The sequence below is a fragment of the Pseudorca crassidens genome, chromosome 13, assembly GCF_039906515.1.
Source record: "Pseudorca crassidens isolate mPseCra1 chromosome 13, mPseCra1.hap1, whole genome shotgun sequence".
NCBI lineage: Eukaryota > Metazoa > Chordata > Mammalia > Artiodactyla > Delphinidae > Pseudorca > Pseudorca crassidens.
This window is the reverse complement of record NC_090308.1, coordinates 47,721,354-47,738,354: the sequence shown is the minus strand read 5'-3', so window position 1 is coordinate 47,738,354 and position 17,001 is coordinate 47,721,354. Positions and strand designations below refer to the sequence as shown.

Genomic DNA, 17,001 nt, shown 5'->3' with positions numbered 1-17,001 from the left:
TGAGCGGTTATTCCTGACGAGGAAAGTGGGAATGGGTTGAGGGTGGGAGGGGGTTGAAGGGAGAGTTTCATATATTACTTTATATATTTTTCTAAGGTTTGAAATTTTTCAAGAATGTATTCATGAGTTACTTTTGAAATTCAGAAACTTTTTTTGTAATTTAGAAAAATTAATCACTTTTGGATCCAACTTCCTGTGTAAGCTTCCTCTTCTGGTTGAAGTAGAATGAACTGATCAGCGTTGTCCAGTTTTCTTTTTTTTGTTGTTGCTGTTATTGTTGCTTTTTGTTCCCTTTTAGCATTTTATGTTTTCCTGAAGATACATTGGGATAAAGGTACATGCTTTACCAAACATAAACTATTTCCCAAATGGTATCCAAATATTTAGTAGTTCCCCGGCCTGAGTAAGGAATCAGACGATGATTCTCTGTCCTTGCCTGGGCTGTGGCACTGGGGCCAGTTCCCCCTCCAGGCAGAAATGGTGGTACTCACGTGCCGTGGGGAAAGTTGAACAGACTCCCTGTGAAGCACTTCCAGAGAACTGTGCTTTAGAAGAAGCCAGCCACTTGGCTGTGCCCTAAACACTTCCCTGAAGTGTGATGGACCTGCAGGTCTCTGCTGCCAACTACTGGGTTCCTAGCCAGAGGCTCTGAAAGTCTGGAAACTTTATAGTGAATAAATTTATAGGAGCAACCCTTGATTCTAACTGTGCCCAATTGTGTGCCCGCCTCCGAAAGTGCCTTCTGCTATTCAGGTGCAGCTCATTTTTCCTCTTCAGTCATATACTTAGATTCCTGAGCAAAACTTCCCCTGACAGTTCTCTGAAAATGCTCTCTTTGTGACAGAAATGGGAACGGTAATAGCAAAAAAAAACCCCATTTTTTTTGTTTGTTTGTTCTTAGGTACATTAACTTAAGCGGGGCGTTATTCTTCTAGAACCTGTTAAATTATGACAGGAGATATTTCCTTGTATGGTTTTAAGAAACAAAAGCAAGGAAGACATCTCAACAGTCAATGCCTTATTAAATGTCAGTGCCAGAGCCTATAAGAGGATTAGGAACCTTTGAATCTCTTATTTAAATCTAACCAGAGCTACTGCGTTTGGGGCGGAAAAAAAGATTGTATGTAACACTAAATTTATTCACCTTTCAAACTGGGGCCTAGTATCTATAGATCAGTAGATGTTTGGGGAAGTGATGAACCTCCTACACGCAGTGTGCTAAATAAACCTTGGCCTGTGCTCCTTGTGGCTCAGATGTCCCTGCATGTGGGGAGTATGTCCTCACCAGCTTGGCCTGCTTACCTCCTAATTTAGCTACATTTGGGGTAGTTATATCTGCTGAGAAAGAGCAGTGTTTCTCACTACTATAGCTACAAATAAGGCAGAAGTAGCTAGGTATTTTCTGAGAAATGCTAAAGAATAAATGTGTAAATTTCTATAAATTCAATTCTTAAAGAAAAACCAAGAAATTTTACTTTTAAATAACAACTAATAATTTTTATTTAACAATTGTTATTAAAATTTAACAGTTTTAAATATTTGAAAAAGAATATAAATTAACATAATTTGAATTGAGAAAAGGAGAACTTGCAGTCAGGTAAAGTATTAAGAAGTAATATGCTCAAAATATATAATAATAAATTTGAAACTCTTATATGATTTCTTTTTTTACAAAATCCATTGTGTATCTATACACTAGCAATCCTTTTTTAAAATAATTAATTAATTTTTGGCTGTGTTGGGTCTTCGTTGCTGCCCACAGGCTTTCTCTAGTTGTGGCGAGTGGGGGCTACTCTTTGTTGGCGGTGCGCAGGCTTCTTATTGCGGTGTCTTCTCTTGTTGCAGAGCACGGCCTCTAGGTGGGTGGGCTGCAGTAGTTGTGGCACTTGGGCTCAGTAGGTGTGGCTCATGGGCTGTGGAGTGCAGGCTTGGTAGTTGTGGCACATGGGCTTAGTTGCTCCGTGGCATGTGGGATGTTCCCGGACCAGGGCTCGAACCCGTGTCCCCTGCATTGGCAGGCGGATTCTTAACCACTGCACCACCAGGGAAGCCCCTCTTATATGATTTCTTACAAAACTGACCAAAGAACAAAAAGTTGAAGGGGCCAAAAATGGATAGAAAGATCAGGATAACTAACATAAGTGCCTCGGTCTCATGTTACATAAACTGGTCCAAGAAAACATTTGTTTATTGAGCAAAAATGACTTTGGGCTAAGCTTTCAACAGTCACTCTGGTTGTCTTACCTTGGAAGAGATTTGTTCTGAACAAAACAGTAAAAGAATAGGAAGCACATTGAAAGCTCACCTAGTAGAATTACAGTTGTGTGGTTGGGAATATTTGGTATGTGGCTTTACCAGTTAAACCCATTCCATCTGGCCCGTGATGTCCTAACATTTTACTCCAGGTTCTCTGGAATTTGTAATGATAGATACCTTTCTAAGATTCAAGTATTTATCTTCTTTTGTGTTTGTAGATAGAGTAAAAATGTATCTAATTAATAATATTAGGATTTGTCTTTATTAGTTTTTCAATAAAAATAACTCAAATCTTTACTTACTTGCTAGTTTCAACCCACTTTCTACACTCTGATTTAGCTTTAAATCTTTTTTTGTGTAGATGGGCAGCATCAGGGAGTCTTTTTATCAAGGTCACAGAGAGCTAGAGCCCGGTCTGTCCCTCTGAGCCTTATTAGTTCTTTCCAGTCTATAGGCTGCAAACCCAGTAATTACCCACCACTAAGAAATTATGCTTATGCTTTGAGGGAAATTGGATTGGAGAAAAAGATGTTTAAGTAGAACATAGAAAATCGGAATATGGGAGATTATGTTCTTTAGAAAATGTGAAGTGCCAGACTTACTTTTCAAACAGCCAACTCAGAGTCTTAAACTAATCATAATTCTACCACAAAGCTGTATTTTAATAATGAAGAAGAAAAATTCAGCTGTATAATATGTTGTTGTCAAAAAGCAACCAACTTGGAGTTTAAAACCTTTTTCAACAGTGTGTTTCTTATTGTGGGGTCAGTGGACAACTTGTGTCAAAGTCACCTGGGGAGCTTGTGAAAATCACCGTTCCCAGATCCCTGTTCCTCAGGTGATCTTGATGTGCACTAAAGTTGTGAGGGGCTGCCCTGAGGCGTGCGATCAAGCTTGGTATGCCACAGACGTGCCTAGTGGGTCCTGGGAAAAACAGGGCAGATGAAGACGGTGATCCAGATGGCTGCTTTATGTGGCCTCTCCCTTCCTCCCCAGCCCCACTGTCATCGGAGGGTACCCTCTAGAAATTGTTCCATCGTTCCCTGCTACCTACTGCCCACGCAGACCATGGGTTCCGGGCTGGCTCCATCCAGGGTTACTAAACCTCTCAGCATCATTCTCTTCATCTGTAAAACGGGGAAAACATTAGTACCCATCTCATAAAACTGTTATGAGAATCACGATCTAAAGTCCTTAGAAAAACGCCTGGCATTTCATAAACATTAAATAAATAATAGTTGCTATTATATGAATACTTTTTTAAAAAGCTGATTCTTTTTAAAACATTTCTTCCACTAATGAGTGAATGATCCAATTTTAATTAGTTCTTTGCCTAAAAAAGCTATTGAATTGGCCACTCCTTCCTTTTTTGTACCCACCATACTTTGAATATACAACAGCAACATCTAGAACACTTCATGTGCATTTATTTATTTACATGGTCCTCTCCCCACAACCCAAGGGTAGGAACCAGGTGTTATTCACATAGCACCGTACACAGAACATAGCACAGTAGCTACCAAATGGCAGGGAAAATCAAGTGTTTGATTCTATTAATTACTCTAACGCTAAAATGAAAGTGTTCTGTGGTGCAAAATATTTCTCAGCCTTAACTCTGGGGTGTTTAAATAGGGTATATCTATGACTTAGCATCAAAAGACAATGTTTGAAAATATTCTTTGGCAATAATAGTCACTGATTTACACTGTAAATAAAACTGGATTATATAAATGAGTTCTTAGGATGTTATAGCAGAATGTGTTCACTGTTTTCACTGCATATTATGCATCATATATTTCCTCTGACAGTCAAAATTTAATTGGAATTGGAATAATCAAAATTCAGTACACATTTATAGAATATCAAATCATAGCTACTTATTTTAATCTCTCTCACTTGATCTACCTATGCTCACCATGTCTGGAATATTAGCAGGCACTATATTCTAAATTGATTATTTAAATATCTAAAACTTACATCTCTGTATTCTCCAAACTGGAAGCTCTGTGATGTGAAGGACGGATCTGGCTGGCATATTTTCATTATGCAGAGGACTAATACCAGTAAAGTGCATATAATTTCAAGGGTAAAATTTTTAAATCATGTTTGATAAGTGAATTTGAGCTGATATTCAAGGAACAAATATGTATTGAGCAGTGCCCAGGTTCAAGATCCTTAAACCTTATAATATGTAGTTCAAAGATGACTTTTGTACAGATTCTGATCTCAAAGAGCTTTCAGCCTGGAAAGAAAAGTAAGTATATAAAAATTCTTACTTTTGGGCTTCCCTGGTGGCGCAGTGGTTAAGAATCCGCCTGCCAATGCAGGGGACACGGGTTCGAGCTCTGGTCCGGGAAGATCCCACATGCCATGGGAGCAGCTGAGCCCGTGCACCACAACTACTGAGCCTGCACTCTAGAGCCCATGAGCCACAACTACTGAGCCTGCATGCCACAACTACTGAAGCCTGCGTGCCTAGAGCCCGTGCTCTGCAACAAAAGAAGCCACTGCATGAGAAGCCCACGCTCCGCAATGAAGAGTAGCCCCCGCTCGCTGCAACTAGAGAAAGCCCGTGCAGCAGTGAAGACCCAATGCAGCCAAAAATAAAATAAATAAATTTATTAAAAAAAATCCTTACTTTCTTCTTGTCCCTTAACGGAAATATTGACAAAGTGCTGGGGAAACTTGGGGGAGATGATTATGGGAGTTGGTTATGTATATAAAATCAAGGCGAACTGGGCTGAGGAGGCAACTGACCAGTAACCACTTAAAAGTCCTAAGCCTGTTGCTCAGTAATAGTGATGTTCACTTTTCCCGAGAGCAGAGTTGACATTGTGGTGTCTGTCCTAGGTACTGTCCTTTTTCTTCATTGGTCTGATGTCCATGATGATTCCCCTGTGCAGCCTCTTTGGGGCCCTCATTGCTGTCTGTCTCATCATGGGTCTCTTCGATGGATGCTTCATTTCCATTATGGCCCCCATTGCCTTTGAGTTAGTTGGTGCCCAGGATGTCTCACAAGCAATTGGATTTCTACTCGGATTCATGTCTATACCCATGACTGTGGGCCCACCCATTGCAGGTAAATTATATTAATTCATAGCATTTTCTACTGTAGGTCCTAAGTCTCACTTATATGTTAAATATATTATGATTTATTGGTTTCTGGTGTCTTGCTTTGTATGTGCCTTATCTATAACATTTTTAATAAGACCAGCTGTAGATGGCATGTTGGAAAAATTTGCCGATGAGTCCTCTTATTCTCATTGATATCTAAAACTCTCAGTGAAATGTGTAGCGGTTAGGTTCTGGACTTTGAGCTTTCAGAGTTCCTATATTTCACTTAGTATGTGTTTTGGAGGAATAGCAGTGTGATTTCTTTTTAGGAAGAGGTGAAGATTCTGAAAGATTTCTAAATATGTATGCTTTGTGTAAGAGATCATAGCCCCCTGAGAAGTAGTTAATGAAAAATAACACTTAGTAGAAACAACCCAAATGTCCGTCAGCAGATGAATGGATAAACAAAATGTGGTATATCCATACAGCGGAGTATTATTCAGCCATAAAAAGGAATGAAGTGCTGTACTGATACATGCTACCAGGCAGATGAACCTCAAACATGTGCTAAGTGAAAGAAGCCAAATACAAAAGGTCCCATATTATATGATTCTGTTTCTGTGAAATATCCAGAATAGGTAAATCCATAGAGACAGAGAACAGATTGGTGGTTGCCAGGGGCTGGAGGGATGGGGGATTAGGGAGTAACTGCTTAATGGGTGTGGAGTTTTCTTTTGGTGTGATGAAAATATTTTGGAACTAGAGAGAGGTGGTGGTTGTACAACATTGTTAGTATACTAAATGCCATTAAAATGGTTAATTTTATGTTATGTGAATTTCACCTTTAGAAATCTTCTGAATGATAGTATAAAGATGTTTCACGTTCAGTATTAGTTGGGTGCCACTGTAAATTATGATAAGATTTGCTAAAATTATTATAAAATTTAAATGTATGTACTGTCATCTGTGTCTGGTATCTGAGTGGCTCAGTGAAAGTTCAGTTCAATTCATTCTCACATTCAGAACCACACATATCAGCAAATTTGCCAGTTGGGAATCTAGTCATGTATCAAGCAAGCAGAACCACTACTGAGCAGACCAAATAAAAGATAAGTTCTCAAGATCACAGTCTCCTTTTAGGGAAAACCCTCCAGTCCTTCCCCTCTCCCCCAGGTAATACACTATTTTTACATCTTACAAGCTTAGTTTGTTAGGGTTTCCAAGTCCACAGCAAATTACAAGCAGCACTTTTGTAGAAACGGTGTTTGCTACTAGAAGTGACTATAACAGACCAAGAATGAAGGAGTTAACAGGAAACTTTCAAAGCAGGCAGAACAGCAGGAGGTTCTGAGGGATCATAGTATTACAACCAAACATACTAATTTATGTTCATAAGGATGAAAGGTTCAGTTATATGTGGAATGTTCTGATTCAGGGGATAGGAAAAGCATATATTTAGATATGTTGTATATTTTAGGTTTCTATTTGGAATGACTGTACACCTTTTTCTTTTCTTTTTTTTTTTGATGTTGGTACTTACCTGAACAAATCCTCAGCTGTTTACTTAGCAGAGTCAGATATTCAGTACAATGTGTTCCTAGAACATTTCAGATAACTTAGGTTATATAGTAAAAGTTTAAAACACTAAGATAACTTTTAAAATCTGGATTTGGTTAGAGAAATTAGAAATAAGGAGTATTCTGACAGTGTTTAGAAGCAGAGCCCTAGGATCTATTAGAGCACCACACATATATTCTTATATTTTCCTCCCATGTGCTGACAAACCTTAGTTTCTTTCCAAAATGTATTTAACAGCCTAGTTTTTTCATCCTGACTCTTAGATTTATAATTTTTCATGATTTTGGGTTATACTTTTAAGTAGTTTCATGTTATTTCATAAACAGGCCCAAGAAAGGTTTAAAACGTAGACATTTTGAGGTCTGTGTGTATGAGAGAAGTTTCAGCTTGACGGTCCGTCCACCTTCAGCTAAAACAGGACCTTTACACCATGTGTCAGAATATCCCAAATGGCCTCTGAAGGGTTTTGAGAAAGCCAAGGCTTGGTTGAAAATATTTTTTCCGTGTAATATCTTGGTAGGAAAACTCAAAGGCCTGTCACAGACTTGCAACAAGATTAAAGAAATGAGATCTTTTCCTTCCTCATATCAGAAAAGGTTTATATTTCAGACCCATTTCCTTAAAAATGTCTGATATCTGAGATGTTTGAACTATCCTGCTGAGATGAAGATACTAGGTTGGCAGTAGGCCACCAGAGTGACTAATCTGAGACCCCAAGAGCCATACTTGTTCTCTCTTGGTGACAGTTTTTTCCCTTCCCAGGGTTACTCCGTGACAAGCTGGGCTCCTATGATGTGGCATTCTACCTCGCTGGAATCCCTCCCCTTATTGGAGGTGCTGTCCTTTGTTTTATTCCATGGATCCATAGTAAGAAGCAAAGAGAGATCAATAAAACCACTGGAGGAGAAAAGATGGAGAAAATGTTGGAGAACCAGAACTCTCTGTTGTCAAGCTCATCTGGAATCTTTAAGAAGGAATCTGACTCTGTTATTTAATGTCTTATATACCTCCACCAGACTGGACTTGCTTTTAGAAGTTTAAGCAAGTTTTCCTTTTATATGAATTGCAAATTTCTTATTTTTTTAATCACATCCTAGGAATAGCACAATAATTGGGAAATAGAACCTTATTACTACAAGAATCATTTTCTGCCACTGAAAAGCTGTCCAATATTTCCATGAGTCTGAGGCCGGAGACTCAGACTCAATTTCATGTACAAGAAAACCTGTCTGAAAGTCAAATATTATGAGAATATGAAGCTATCTCAGTAAAAAGTAACTTCAGAAACTGTGAGCGCTATTTAGCTTATACAAATATTTAAAAATACCTCAAGCTGTACTGAAAGGGTTGCAGTTTGGTCAGGACTGGAAATATTGTTTGTTGTCTCACTTGGCGTTTTTAGTTTTGGTATCTTTGTTTTAATTTCTTCTGCTATTTGGAAACAAAATTTAAGCCTGGATTCTAGATAATATCAGCTCTACTTAAATCTCAAGTCTATGTTAAAATTGCTCGCCTGCTCTTAAATAAGCTTTGAAAGTAAGTTATTCTGACTTGCTCCAGTGTCAAGGGACCTTTTTGGAGCAGGTACTGACAAGGTGTTCAGAATCAAGGTGTGAGATGAACAGGATCATGTTCATAAGGGCAGAACAGTTCAGAAATCAGACATTTCTTCCATTTACATTTTTCCCCTTTGGATTTGCACTGTGTTTTACTCAAGTAGCCAGAAACACCCCAGATTTCTGAATTTGTTTAAATTGTAACAATAAAGTAAAATAGAAGAATTGAAAGATATTCTGGCATTTTAACTTAGAATTTTTCTGACTTCTGATTTGTTGCTCAGTAAGACTTTGTTTAAATATCAGGTCCTAGTGCATGTTATCAAGTTGCAGTTTTAGGCACAAATGGGAAAAAAACATTTGTGAAGAAAATATCTATTTCTGATAGAAAGAATTGCTCAAATCGGTAAAACTTTCTGACAGAAATTTGCGTTCATATGTACTTATCCTATTGTGTTCCCCTTTAACATTGCCTGTATTTTTAAAAATATTTTTATACACAGACAAATATAAGAAGGCTATTTGAGTTTTAAAGACTTAAAACCGAAGTCATGACATGACCCATATTCATCTAAAAAACATCAGAACACGTCCCTCATTCCTGAAATTATATTTTAGTACATTTTTCTTTCTTATTTAGGTCTTTAAGTTGATAATGTGCAAAGCATATTTAAATCCTAAATACATATGTATTTTAGATCTTCCTCAAATGTAGCTTGTTCACCTGGGAAAATGCTGTTTTTATAAAGCACCTCCAGGATTCACCTGTTTCTAAAGTCTCTGTGCTGAGAGAAATGAAACCTATTATCTCCCTACTTCTCTTTTCAGCTTCGATCATTTGTGAAAGGCAAAGTCCTTCCATTCCTGTCTCTAGCTGAGGATGGAGATGCCTGGAAAGCATATGGATTTGCAGTTGTTGATGGGAAAGGAGGGCAGGCAGGGGGAGGAGCAAAGTGAGGCTGTTAATTAAACATCTAGAAAACCCAATAACTTTTCCTTTTAGTATCAACCTTGAAGGTTCAAAGTGTAAATACTGCAACCTTGAAGGTTCAAAGTGTAAATACTAAATATGGAATTTATTTCTAACAGAACTTTAAATAATTTTGATCTTGGAGACACTCTGCAACTTACTACTTCCAGTTCTTCCACATTTCATATTCAGGGGACTTAGATAATTTGTTTTTTGGAAGGTTCTGTTGCATTAAAAAATATATATATATATTTTGACCATGCTGCCCTTTGATATTCTTATTTTATTTAAGCTTTTACAAAATGACTTAGAAATGATAATGTAATACATTATTAGTTTCTTCATTTATTCATGCCCAGTTATATAAAACATTATTTCCGCATTATTATCAGTGCTTTTGAAATTAGCAAAACCATACAACTAAGTACAATCATCAAACCTGCCATTATTTTTATTTTTCCTACAGTTTCAGCACAAACTCCTGACTACCTCCCAATTTTACAGAAAGACTAGATCTAAAATAGAAAATTTATTTTGTAAAGACCTCCAAAATGTTTTTCCTTTCAAAATGTTGCTGATTTTAGGGGAAGAAAAGTAATAATCTGAAACTCAAAGACTTGATCTTGCTTATTTTCCATGATAAAAGAGCAACATGACAAGTATTTATAATAAAACTTAGATCTCAGAATATTGTGTTTGTGTATAATATTATACATATGTTAGTTTTCAGTCTAATGGAATGAATCAAACAGGATCTACAATGCTGAAAAGGCTCCACTAACATAGACTCTTATGGGGAGTTCTGTGCTGTAATAATATAAAGTTTAAAAGTATGAAAGGTAAGATGCTAAATTCCATAAAATGCATATTTAGTAATATGTTTGGTACAAATAGTTATAAACATCTAAAATATATACTAAGAAAATAAAAAATATTAATATTCACAAAGATTTGTTTTAGACCAAGAAATATTAATCTTCCAAAGTAAATCCTTTCTAATTTCTGAACAGAGTGTTACTGTTGCAGTAAAGTGACCTGATGGGCCTACATTTTTTTTTTGTTCAATCCAAGACACTTGTTTAAAAGAATAGATACAAACTGTCACTTTGCTGTACAGCAGAAATTCACACAACGTTATAATTCAAATACAATAAAAGTTTTTTGTAAAAAAAATAAAAATAAAAAATACCTTTGTTTAGCTCACAGGAAACATCCTGACCAGGCCCACCTGTGAATGACTGCAGGGAGGAAGAAATTAACACATCCCCTCCGGAGGCTGAACAGAACCAGGAAATGTTTGACTTTACTCCCTCCCCTTTTAGTATAAAAGAAGCCTGAATTCTAACTGAGGCGCAATGGTTCTCGGGACACAAGTCCACCGTCTTCTTGTTCGTCTGGCTTTCTGAATAAAGTTGCTATTCCTTGCCCACTCCCCACCCCCAAAAAGGAATAGATACAGAACTCTACTTTCTCATCTCATCCTCCTAATTCTGATAGGACTAAGCGAAGTCAAATTTAAAAGGTTCTGGCATTTGAGGCCAACAATAGCATAAGAAGAGGAGCAACTTTACAGAAAGGCTGGATTGGGTATTGTAACAGATGCCCAAGGATCTTACAGAAACATTCTGGTTAAATTTTATTGCAGTAGACATTGCTGGGATGCATCCATTTAAGTAATAATAAACCACCCAGATTATTGATACTGTATTCAAAATTTATAAATCTCTTTGATCACGGTTGTAATGCTTCGTCTATAGCCCTACTACAAGATGTGTAATTTACACTGAAAACTGCATAGTGCTTGCATTAAGCTTCAAATTCTATTCATAAATAGAAACAGGACTTCATTTGCATTTCATGATCATGCATTATCTGTTTATACATGTTTGCAGACCCATGGGCTCTGCCCAAGTATGGAAAAAAAAATACTTTAATTCTATTAGCTTCAACTTCCCACTTTTAAAGTCAATGTACACTTGGTTGTAAAGTAAACATGTTTACTTCTGGTAATTATACTCCTTTTAACTGCACTTAAGAACATTCTAATTTGTGCTATTGTTATTTGTAAGCTGTCCCATGTCCAGATAACTCTTGATGTTAAATAAGACTGAATAGAAAATGTGGTATGAGATTTGAGGTAGGCAACCTATAGCATGGGTGCCTCTGAGGACTTCCTGGTGATGGTAAACTTTCAGACCCTTTAGTATGCCTCTTTTTATATTATCTTTATCATTTTTCCCTTTACTTCCCCACATCCTTCAAAAACCTGCTGAAAAGTCCATTAATATCCTTGCTTAGTGCTACTGGTTGCTTAGCTGCACTGCTTACCAGTCCCTGTGATTTCAGAGGATGGAACTCCATCCAATTTTGTGTAACCTGGAGAATGGCTTGCTCTTAGCTTTCAACTTAGAGTTCTAATGATAACACCGAAAAAAATTCTAATTACATGATTAAAACTGGGAGGGGTAATAAGTTTCATATAATTGTCATCTTTTGTGCTAACATATAAAACTTTAAATGTTTAAGGTAAATACTTTGAGAGAAAAGACTGTCAAGTTCTTAATATAAATATTTTCAGAGAGCTCACTTTTTAACTTTGATTTTCATATTCCATTAAAGTTTTGCTAAATCATAGTCCTGAAAGCACATCATGGAGGATGCCTTAGAATGTAGGGGGCCTCTGGGATGCAGTTCCTAATGAACCTGCCTTAGGCTGGGTTACACTTTATGGTGAATGGTATTAAGAGTAACTTCCCAGAGTCTAGAGATACAAGTGAAAAGTATAAGCTAATTAAGTCCGTAGTTTTTAAATATGTGAATAATTTATATAAGTATTTAAAACTCTGTGGGAAATTTCTAACTGAAAACTTCATTGTAGCTGGCAAAGAAGGAGCAAAGAATAATGTGGAGAACAGGCACACACAGCTCCCAGGTTCACTGTAATGGGATAGCCGCAGCCATATTTTATCACTTTATTTGTTGGCAGAGACTAATGCTTTGTTTTATAAATATACTACAAGTGATAGGCTACAATTTTCAAGAATAAAGGGCCAAATGCCCATAGCTAAATATGAAACCTGCACATAACTTAGAATCATAATTCCTGATAAATACGGATTTTATCAGATAACTCCTTATGACCCATGAAACAATTCACTGTCACATCTTTGAATCACCCAAACCTTGATATTTGGGACATAGTAGTCTATTGAGCTTGTCCTTTTAAAAATTAATTTTGGGGGACTTCCCTGGCGGTCCGGTGGTTAAGACTCTGCACACCAATGCAGGGGGCGTGGGTTCGATCCCTGGTCAGGAAACTAAGATTGCGCATGCCACCTGGCACGGCCAAAAAAAAAAATTATTAATTTTTTTTAAAGTAAACATTAATCATCTTGGCCTCTATACATTCAAGGAAATTCTCCATGGTACTATTTTTTTTGACAGATATAAAATAGGCTACCTCATTTATGAAACAAGATTTCAATCTTTTATTAGTATGTTGGAAAGACAGTGGGAATGAAATAAAACCTTTCTAAGTGCTTTATCATGACACTCACTTGATCATGGCAGTCCACCTACCTCAGCTTTCAGTGTCTGACTAAAAATCCAGCTTAATTCTTGCTTAGTCAGTGAGTTAATGGTGATTCTGGGATTAAAAGGCAAGGGAATACAAGTTGTTAAGGGGGTCGAAATATCGATAAAATTTAAGTGTTTTTTTCTGATAAATGGATTTAAAAGGAACAAAAATGGAATATTAACTATTGTGGCCTGTGGATAATCTGAAAAAGGAAAAAAGTGAAGAAATTTATAATCTATATACAATAATGAACACTTACTAATATGCTTCACCAGTGGCTTTTCAAATTACACTGGCAGCTTGACGATGAGGTCGTTTTCATCTGTGTTTTCTTTGGCAGGAAGATGGATGATCACTGACATAAGATTGTATGCTTGTGCCTTAACCTTACAGCTTACATGTTAAACAACTCCTGTAAGAGGCACCCCTTTCCTAGTGGAACAGGGACCGTGGCAATGAATTTTTGTCTTGCTGGAGTTTTTGAAAATGCTACCGTTGAGTGTGGCAATAGTGTAGGAGTTAACCCACAAGTTCCCAATCTAAAGATGTTTCTAGCCCTTCTATATGGGTGCTGTAAGAAGAGTATTTTGGAGTTGAATGTCACTAAGCATGTATGTGATATCACTATCAATATAAAACAACATTTAGAAATCAAATTAGATCTGTGACACTATTTTGGAGCCTCTGATACATGACTTTTATTCTTCATCAGATAATACTTTTCAGTATCTGTCAGTTATTAGAAGAGTCCATTTGTTAAATATGTGTGTAAACACATAATAAACCTTTTCTGTTATCTTCACCAAATGTAATCTTCTATAGTATGTTCTAAAATGCTAGACAGTAATGGGTCAACATATCTTTCGTAATTTAGCCTATATCGGAATATTATTTCAGGGACCCAGGGTTTGTTATCAAGGGTGCTGTATTTTGACCTGAGGCTATGAACTGACTGTATTTGGTGCCTTTTTTTCCTACCAGAGAAAGATCAGATCAAGATTGGTGCTAAATTTCATGTTCCTTGCAAAATTATTTTTTCTTTTTAAATATATATGTCAATAAGAAATGTGTAGATCTAGCAGTACTATGCATGTTGCATTTTGTTTATATGTCTGAGGAGAAAAACCTCCTGTAAAACAATTACTGAGTTCAAAATCTACTTAGAGGTATGCGATTTTTGTTAACACAGAAGGCGTTCACTATGAAAGTCAGAAAATGATCACCAAATGAAAACTTAATGATGAACACAGCCCCCCAACGTAATGCCTTTAAAGAAAAATCCCTGGTCAATGTTTCTAGCATAGTTAGCTATTCAAAGTATTCTGTGACTCGGAGGGTATGTGAAAAAATGTTATGTATATTTTATTATACATATAGCTATATATACAAAATAGCTTTCTATTGAGCTTGTTTAAGTAGAAATTTTAAGCTATTTTTCAGGCTAAGATTAGAGTTTTGGGAGTCATCAATCTTAAAACTTGGACAATGAGTTACTTTTTTAAAAAAATGACACTGAAAGTATCACTGTTCATCTTTCAGATTTAACATAAAGAAATTACAAAGGACTGTGTCTGGGTCAGTGTCAGCAAATCTCAGACCTATGATTATCAAGGGCTCTCAGCATCATGGTCATGGCTGACTGTGTGACACGCACCTAAAACTCTACCCCAAATTCCACGTGGGTCTCTGAATCCTAATGTACCTGTAAGTAGTATTCACAGGAAGCGGGGACCACAGGTTTTTATTAAACCTTGCTGTCTTTGTAGACTTTGCCTTAACTCTATTTTGTGAAGATTTTAAAAATATAAATTAGGAAAATAATACACACTATCATTTTCCTAATTAGGAAAACCAGACATTTAGAATCTACTGGAACGTACTGGATTCTGTGTTAACTAATGATAATTCCATTCTACTGTTAACATTAGTTGTATGTGGAAGGGAGAACGGGGGCTTGTTAATCTGAAGTTACAGGGGGAAGATAAATTGGGAGATTGGGATTGACATATCACACTATATATAAAATAGATAACTAATAAGGACCTACTGTACAGCACAGGGAACTCAATACTCTGTAATGACCTATATGGGAAAAGAGTCTAAAAAAAAAGAGTGGATATATGTATATGTATAACTGATTTACTTTGCTGTACAGCAGAAACTAACACAACATCGTAAATCAACTATACTCCAATAAAAATTTTTAAAAAATTACACTAGAGATGAAATATCCCTTTAGTAATAACTTCTCATGTAATTGTTAAAATATTGTGGTTTGAGAAATGTAAGATTATAAAGGCATTGCCCAATGCTTGATAAATTTGCATTTTGTCATTTTGTTCTCCTACCAGTTTATTTTAGCCTGAAAGTTATAGCTATGACAAACTGAACCCTGCAGTATTACTGAGAGAGAGCTTGGATATTTTAACTATCTCCTAGTATAACATGGTATTTTTTATGTCAACTTGTTTTATTTTAATGTTTACCTGAAAAGTAATTTTTAAATTATTTTGCATATTTTCAAAGTTAGAAAAACATGTTTTATTTTAGACATCAAAAGCAAGTTGTTCCAAGTGCACGCTGCACGCTGCAGTGTGAGTCTGCTTCTCTACCTACCTACACAGGATGCCATTTTTGGCACAGTAGTTGTTTAAATATAGATCACTATGTGAAATGATTATGCTGGGTTTGATCAGTGTGCAGTATTTTAGTACTTGCCTTATGTTTCTTTTTAAAGAGTATGATTTATAACTGATTTTTTTATAATGTGCAATTTAATATAGATAACCGAAACTTTTTTAATGAAAAGTGCTTTGTAATCATTTGGAGGATAAGATCATTTTACTGTGGAACAATGTGATGTTCTCAGTAAATACAATAAAAAACTTTTAGCAAATTTCTATAAGGCTTTGTGATTATATTTATGAAATTCCCTGGGGAGAAGGGGGAAGGAAAAATTACTAAAGAAAAGGAAACAGTCTATGTGGAATAAAAGAGAAATAAGCTGTGTGCTTTTAAAGCTTCCTATATGTATTTCAAGTGTGTTTGGGTATTGTTATTTCTCTAGGGCAAAGAACACAGATAGAAATAAACCAAAAGCACCGGATAGTCCAAAAACTATATTTGATACTTTTTTTTTTGCAGTTTACTTACATTATTGCTTCTTTTACTTACACTGATTAAACTGATTAATTCAGCTGGTACTAAGTGATCTCCTAGTCACTGAAAATTTCATGGGATGATCAAGAGCCAGGCTGGAACTTTTTTAAAAATCCCCTGCTGTTGTGGATTACTCACTTGGAGAAAAACTGGCTGCAGTCAGAAGATGTTTATTATTTGATGAGACCTAACTACAAAGCAAATCACTATTGATGTTTAATGGTGCTAAGTAGATTTTATACATCAAACATGAAATTTGCAATATGCATTGAATATATTATTTATATGCCTGTAAATAGGTACCAGACGTACAGGCCATAGGAGGGCTTTTGAGGGAAATGGAAGAGAATGGATATGACAAATTGTTACTGATCCTAAGCAGGATAAAATTCACTCACTTTTTTTGTTAAATTAAAATGATAGACGATTGCTTACTTCGCAAAGTAAACTCATTCCATAGTTGAGCGATTCTTTTTTAAATTTTATTTTATTTTTTTATACAGCAGGTTCTTATTAGTCATCCATTTTATACACATCAGTGTATACATGTCAATCCCAATCGCCCAATTCATCCCACCACCACCCCCACTTTCCCCCCTTGGTGTCCATACGTTTGTTCTCTACATCTGTGTCTCTATTTCTGCCCCGCAAACAGGTTCATCTGTACCATTTTTCTAGGCTCCACATATATGTGTTAATATACGATATTTGTTTTTCTCTTTCTGACTTACTTCACTCTGTATGACAGTCTCTAGATCCATCCACGTCTCAACTAATGACCCAATTTCATTCCTTTTTATGGCTGAGTAATATTCCACTGTATATATGTACCACATCTTCTTTATCCATTC

The 17,001-nt window shown here is 36.2% G+C and overlaps 1 protein-coding gene across 1 annotated transcript in view; it reads left to right on the top strand.

Annotated features, from left to right (window-relative positions):
- Window positions 1-15,896, top strand: part of SLC16A10 (solute carrier family 16 member 10) — a 142,253-nt gene extending 126,357 nt beyond the window's left edge. Inside the window, exons 5-6 of the mRNA XM_067702339.1 lie at window positions 5,107-5,335; window positions 7,651-15,896. Coding sequence (XP_067558440.1) covers window positions 5,107-5,335; window positions 7,651-7,883 — 462 coding nt within the window. The 3' untranslated portion in view covers window positions 7,884-15,896. The remainder of the gene's footprint in view (window positions 1-5,106; window positions 5,336-7,650) is intronic.
- Window positions 15,897-17,001: the final 1,105 nt, after the last annotated feature.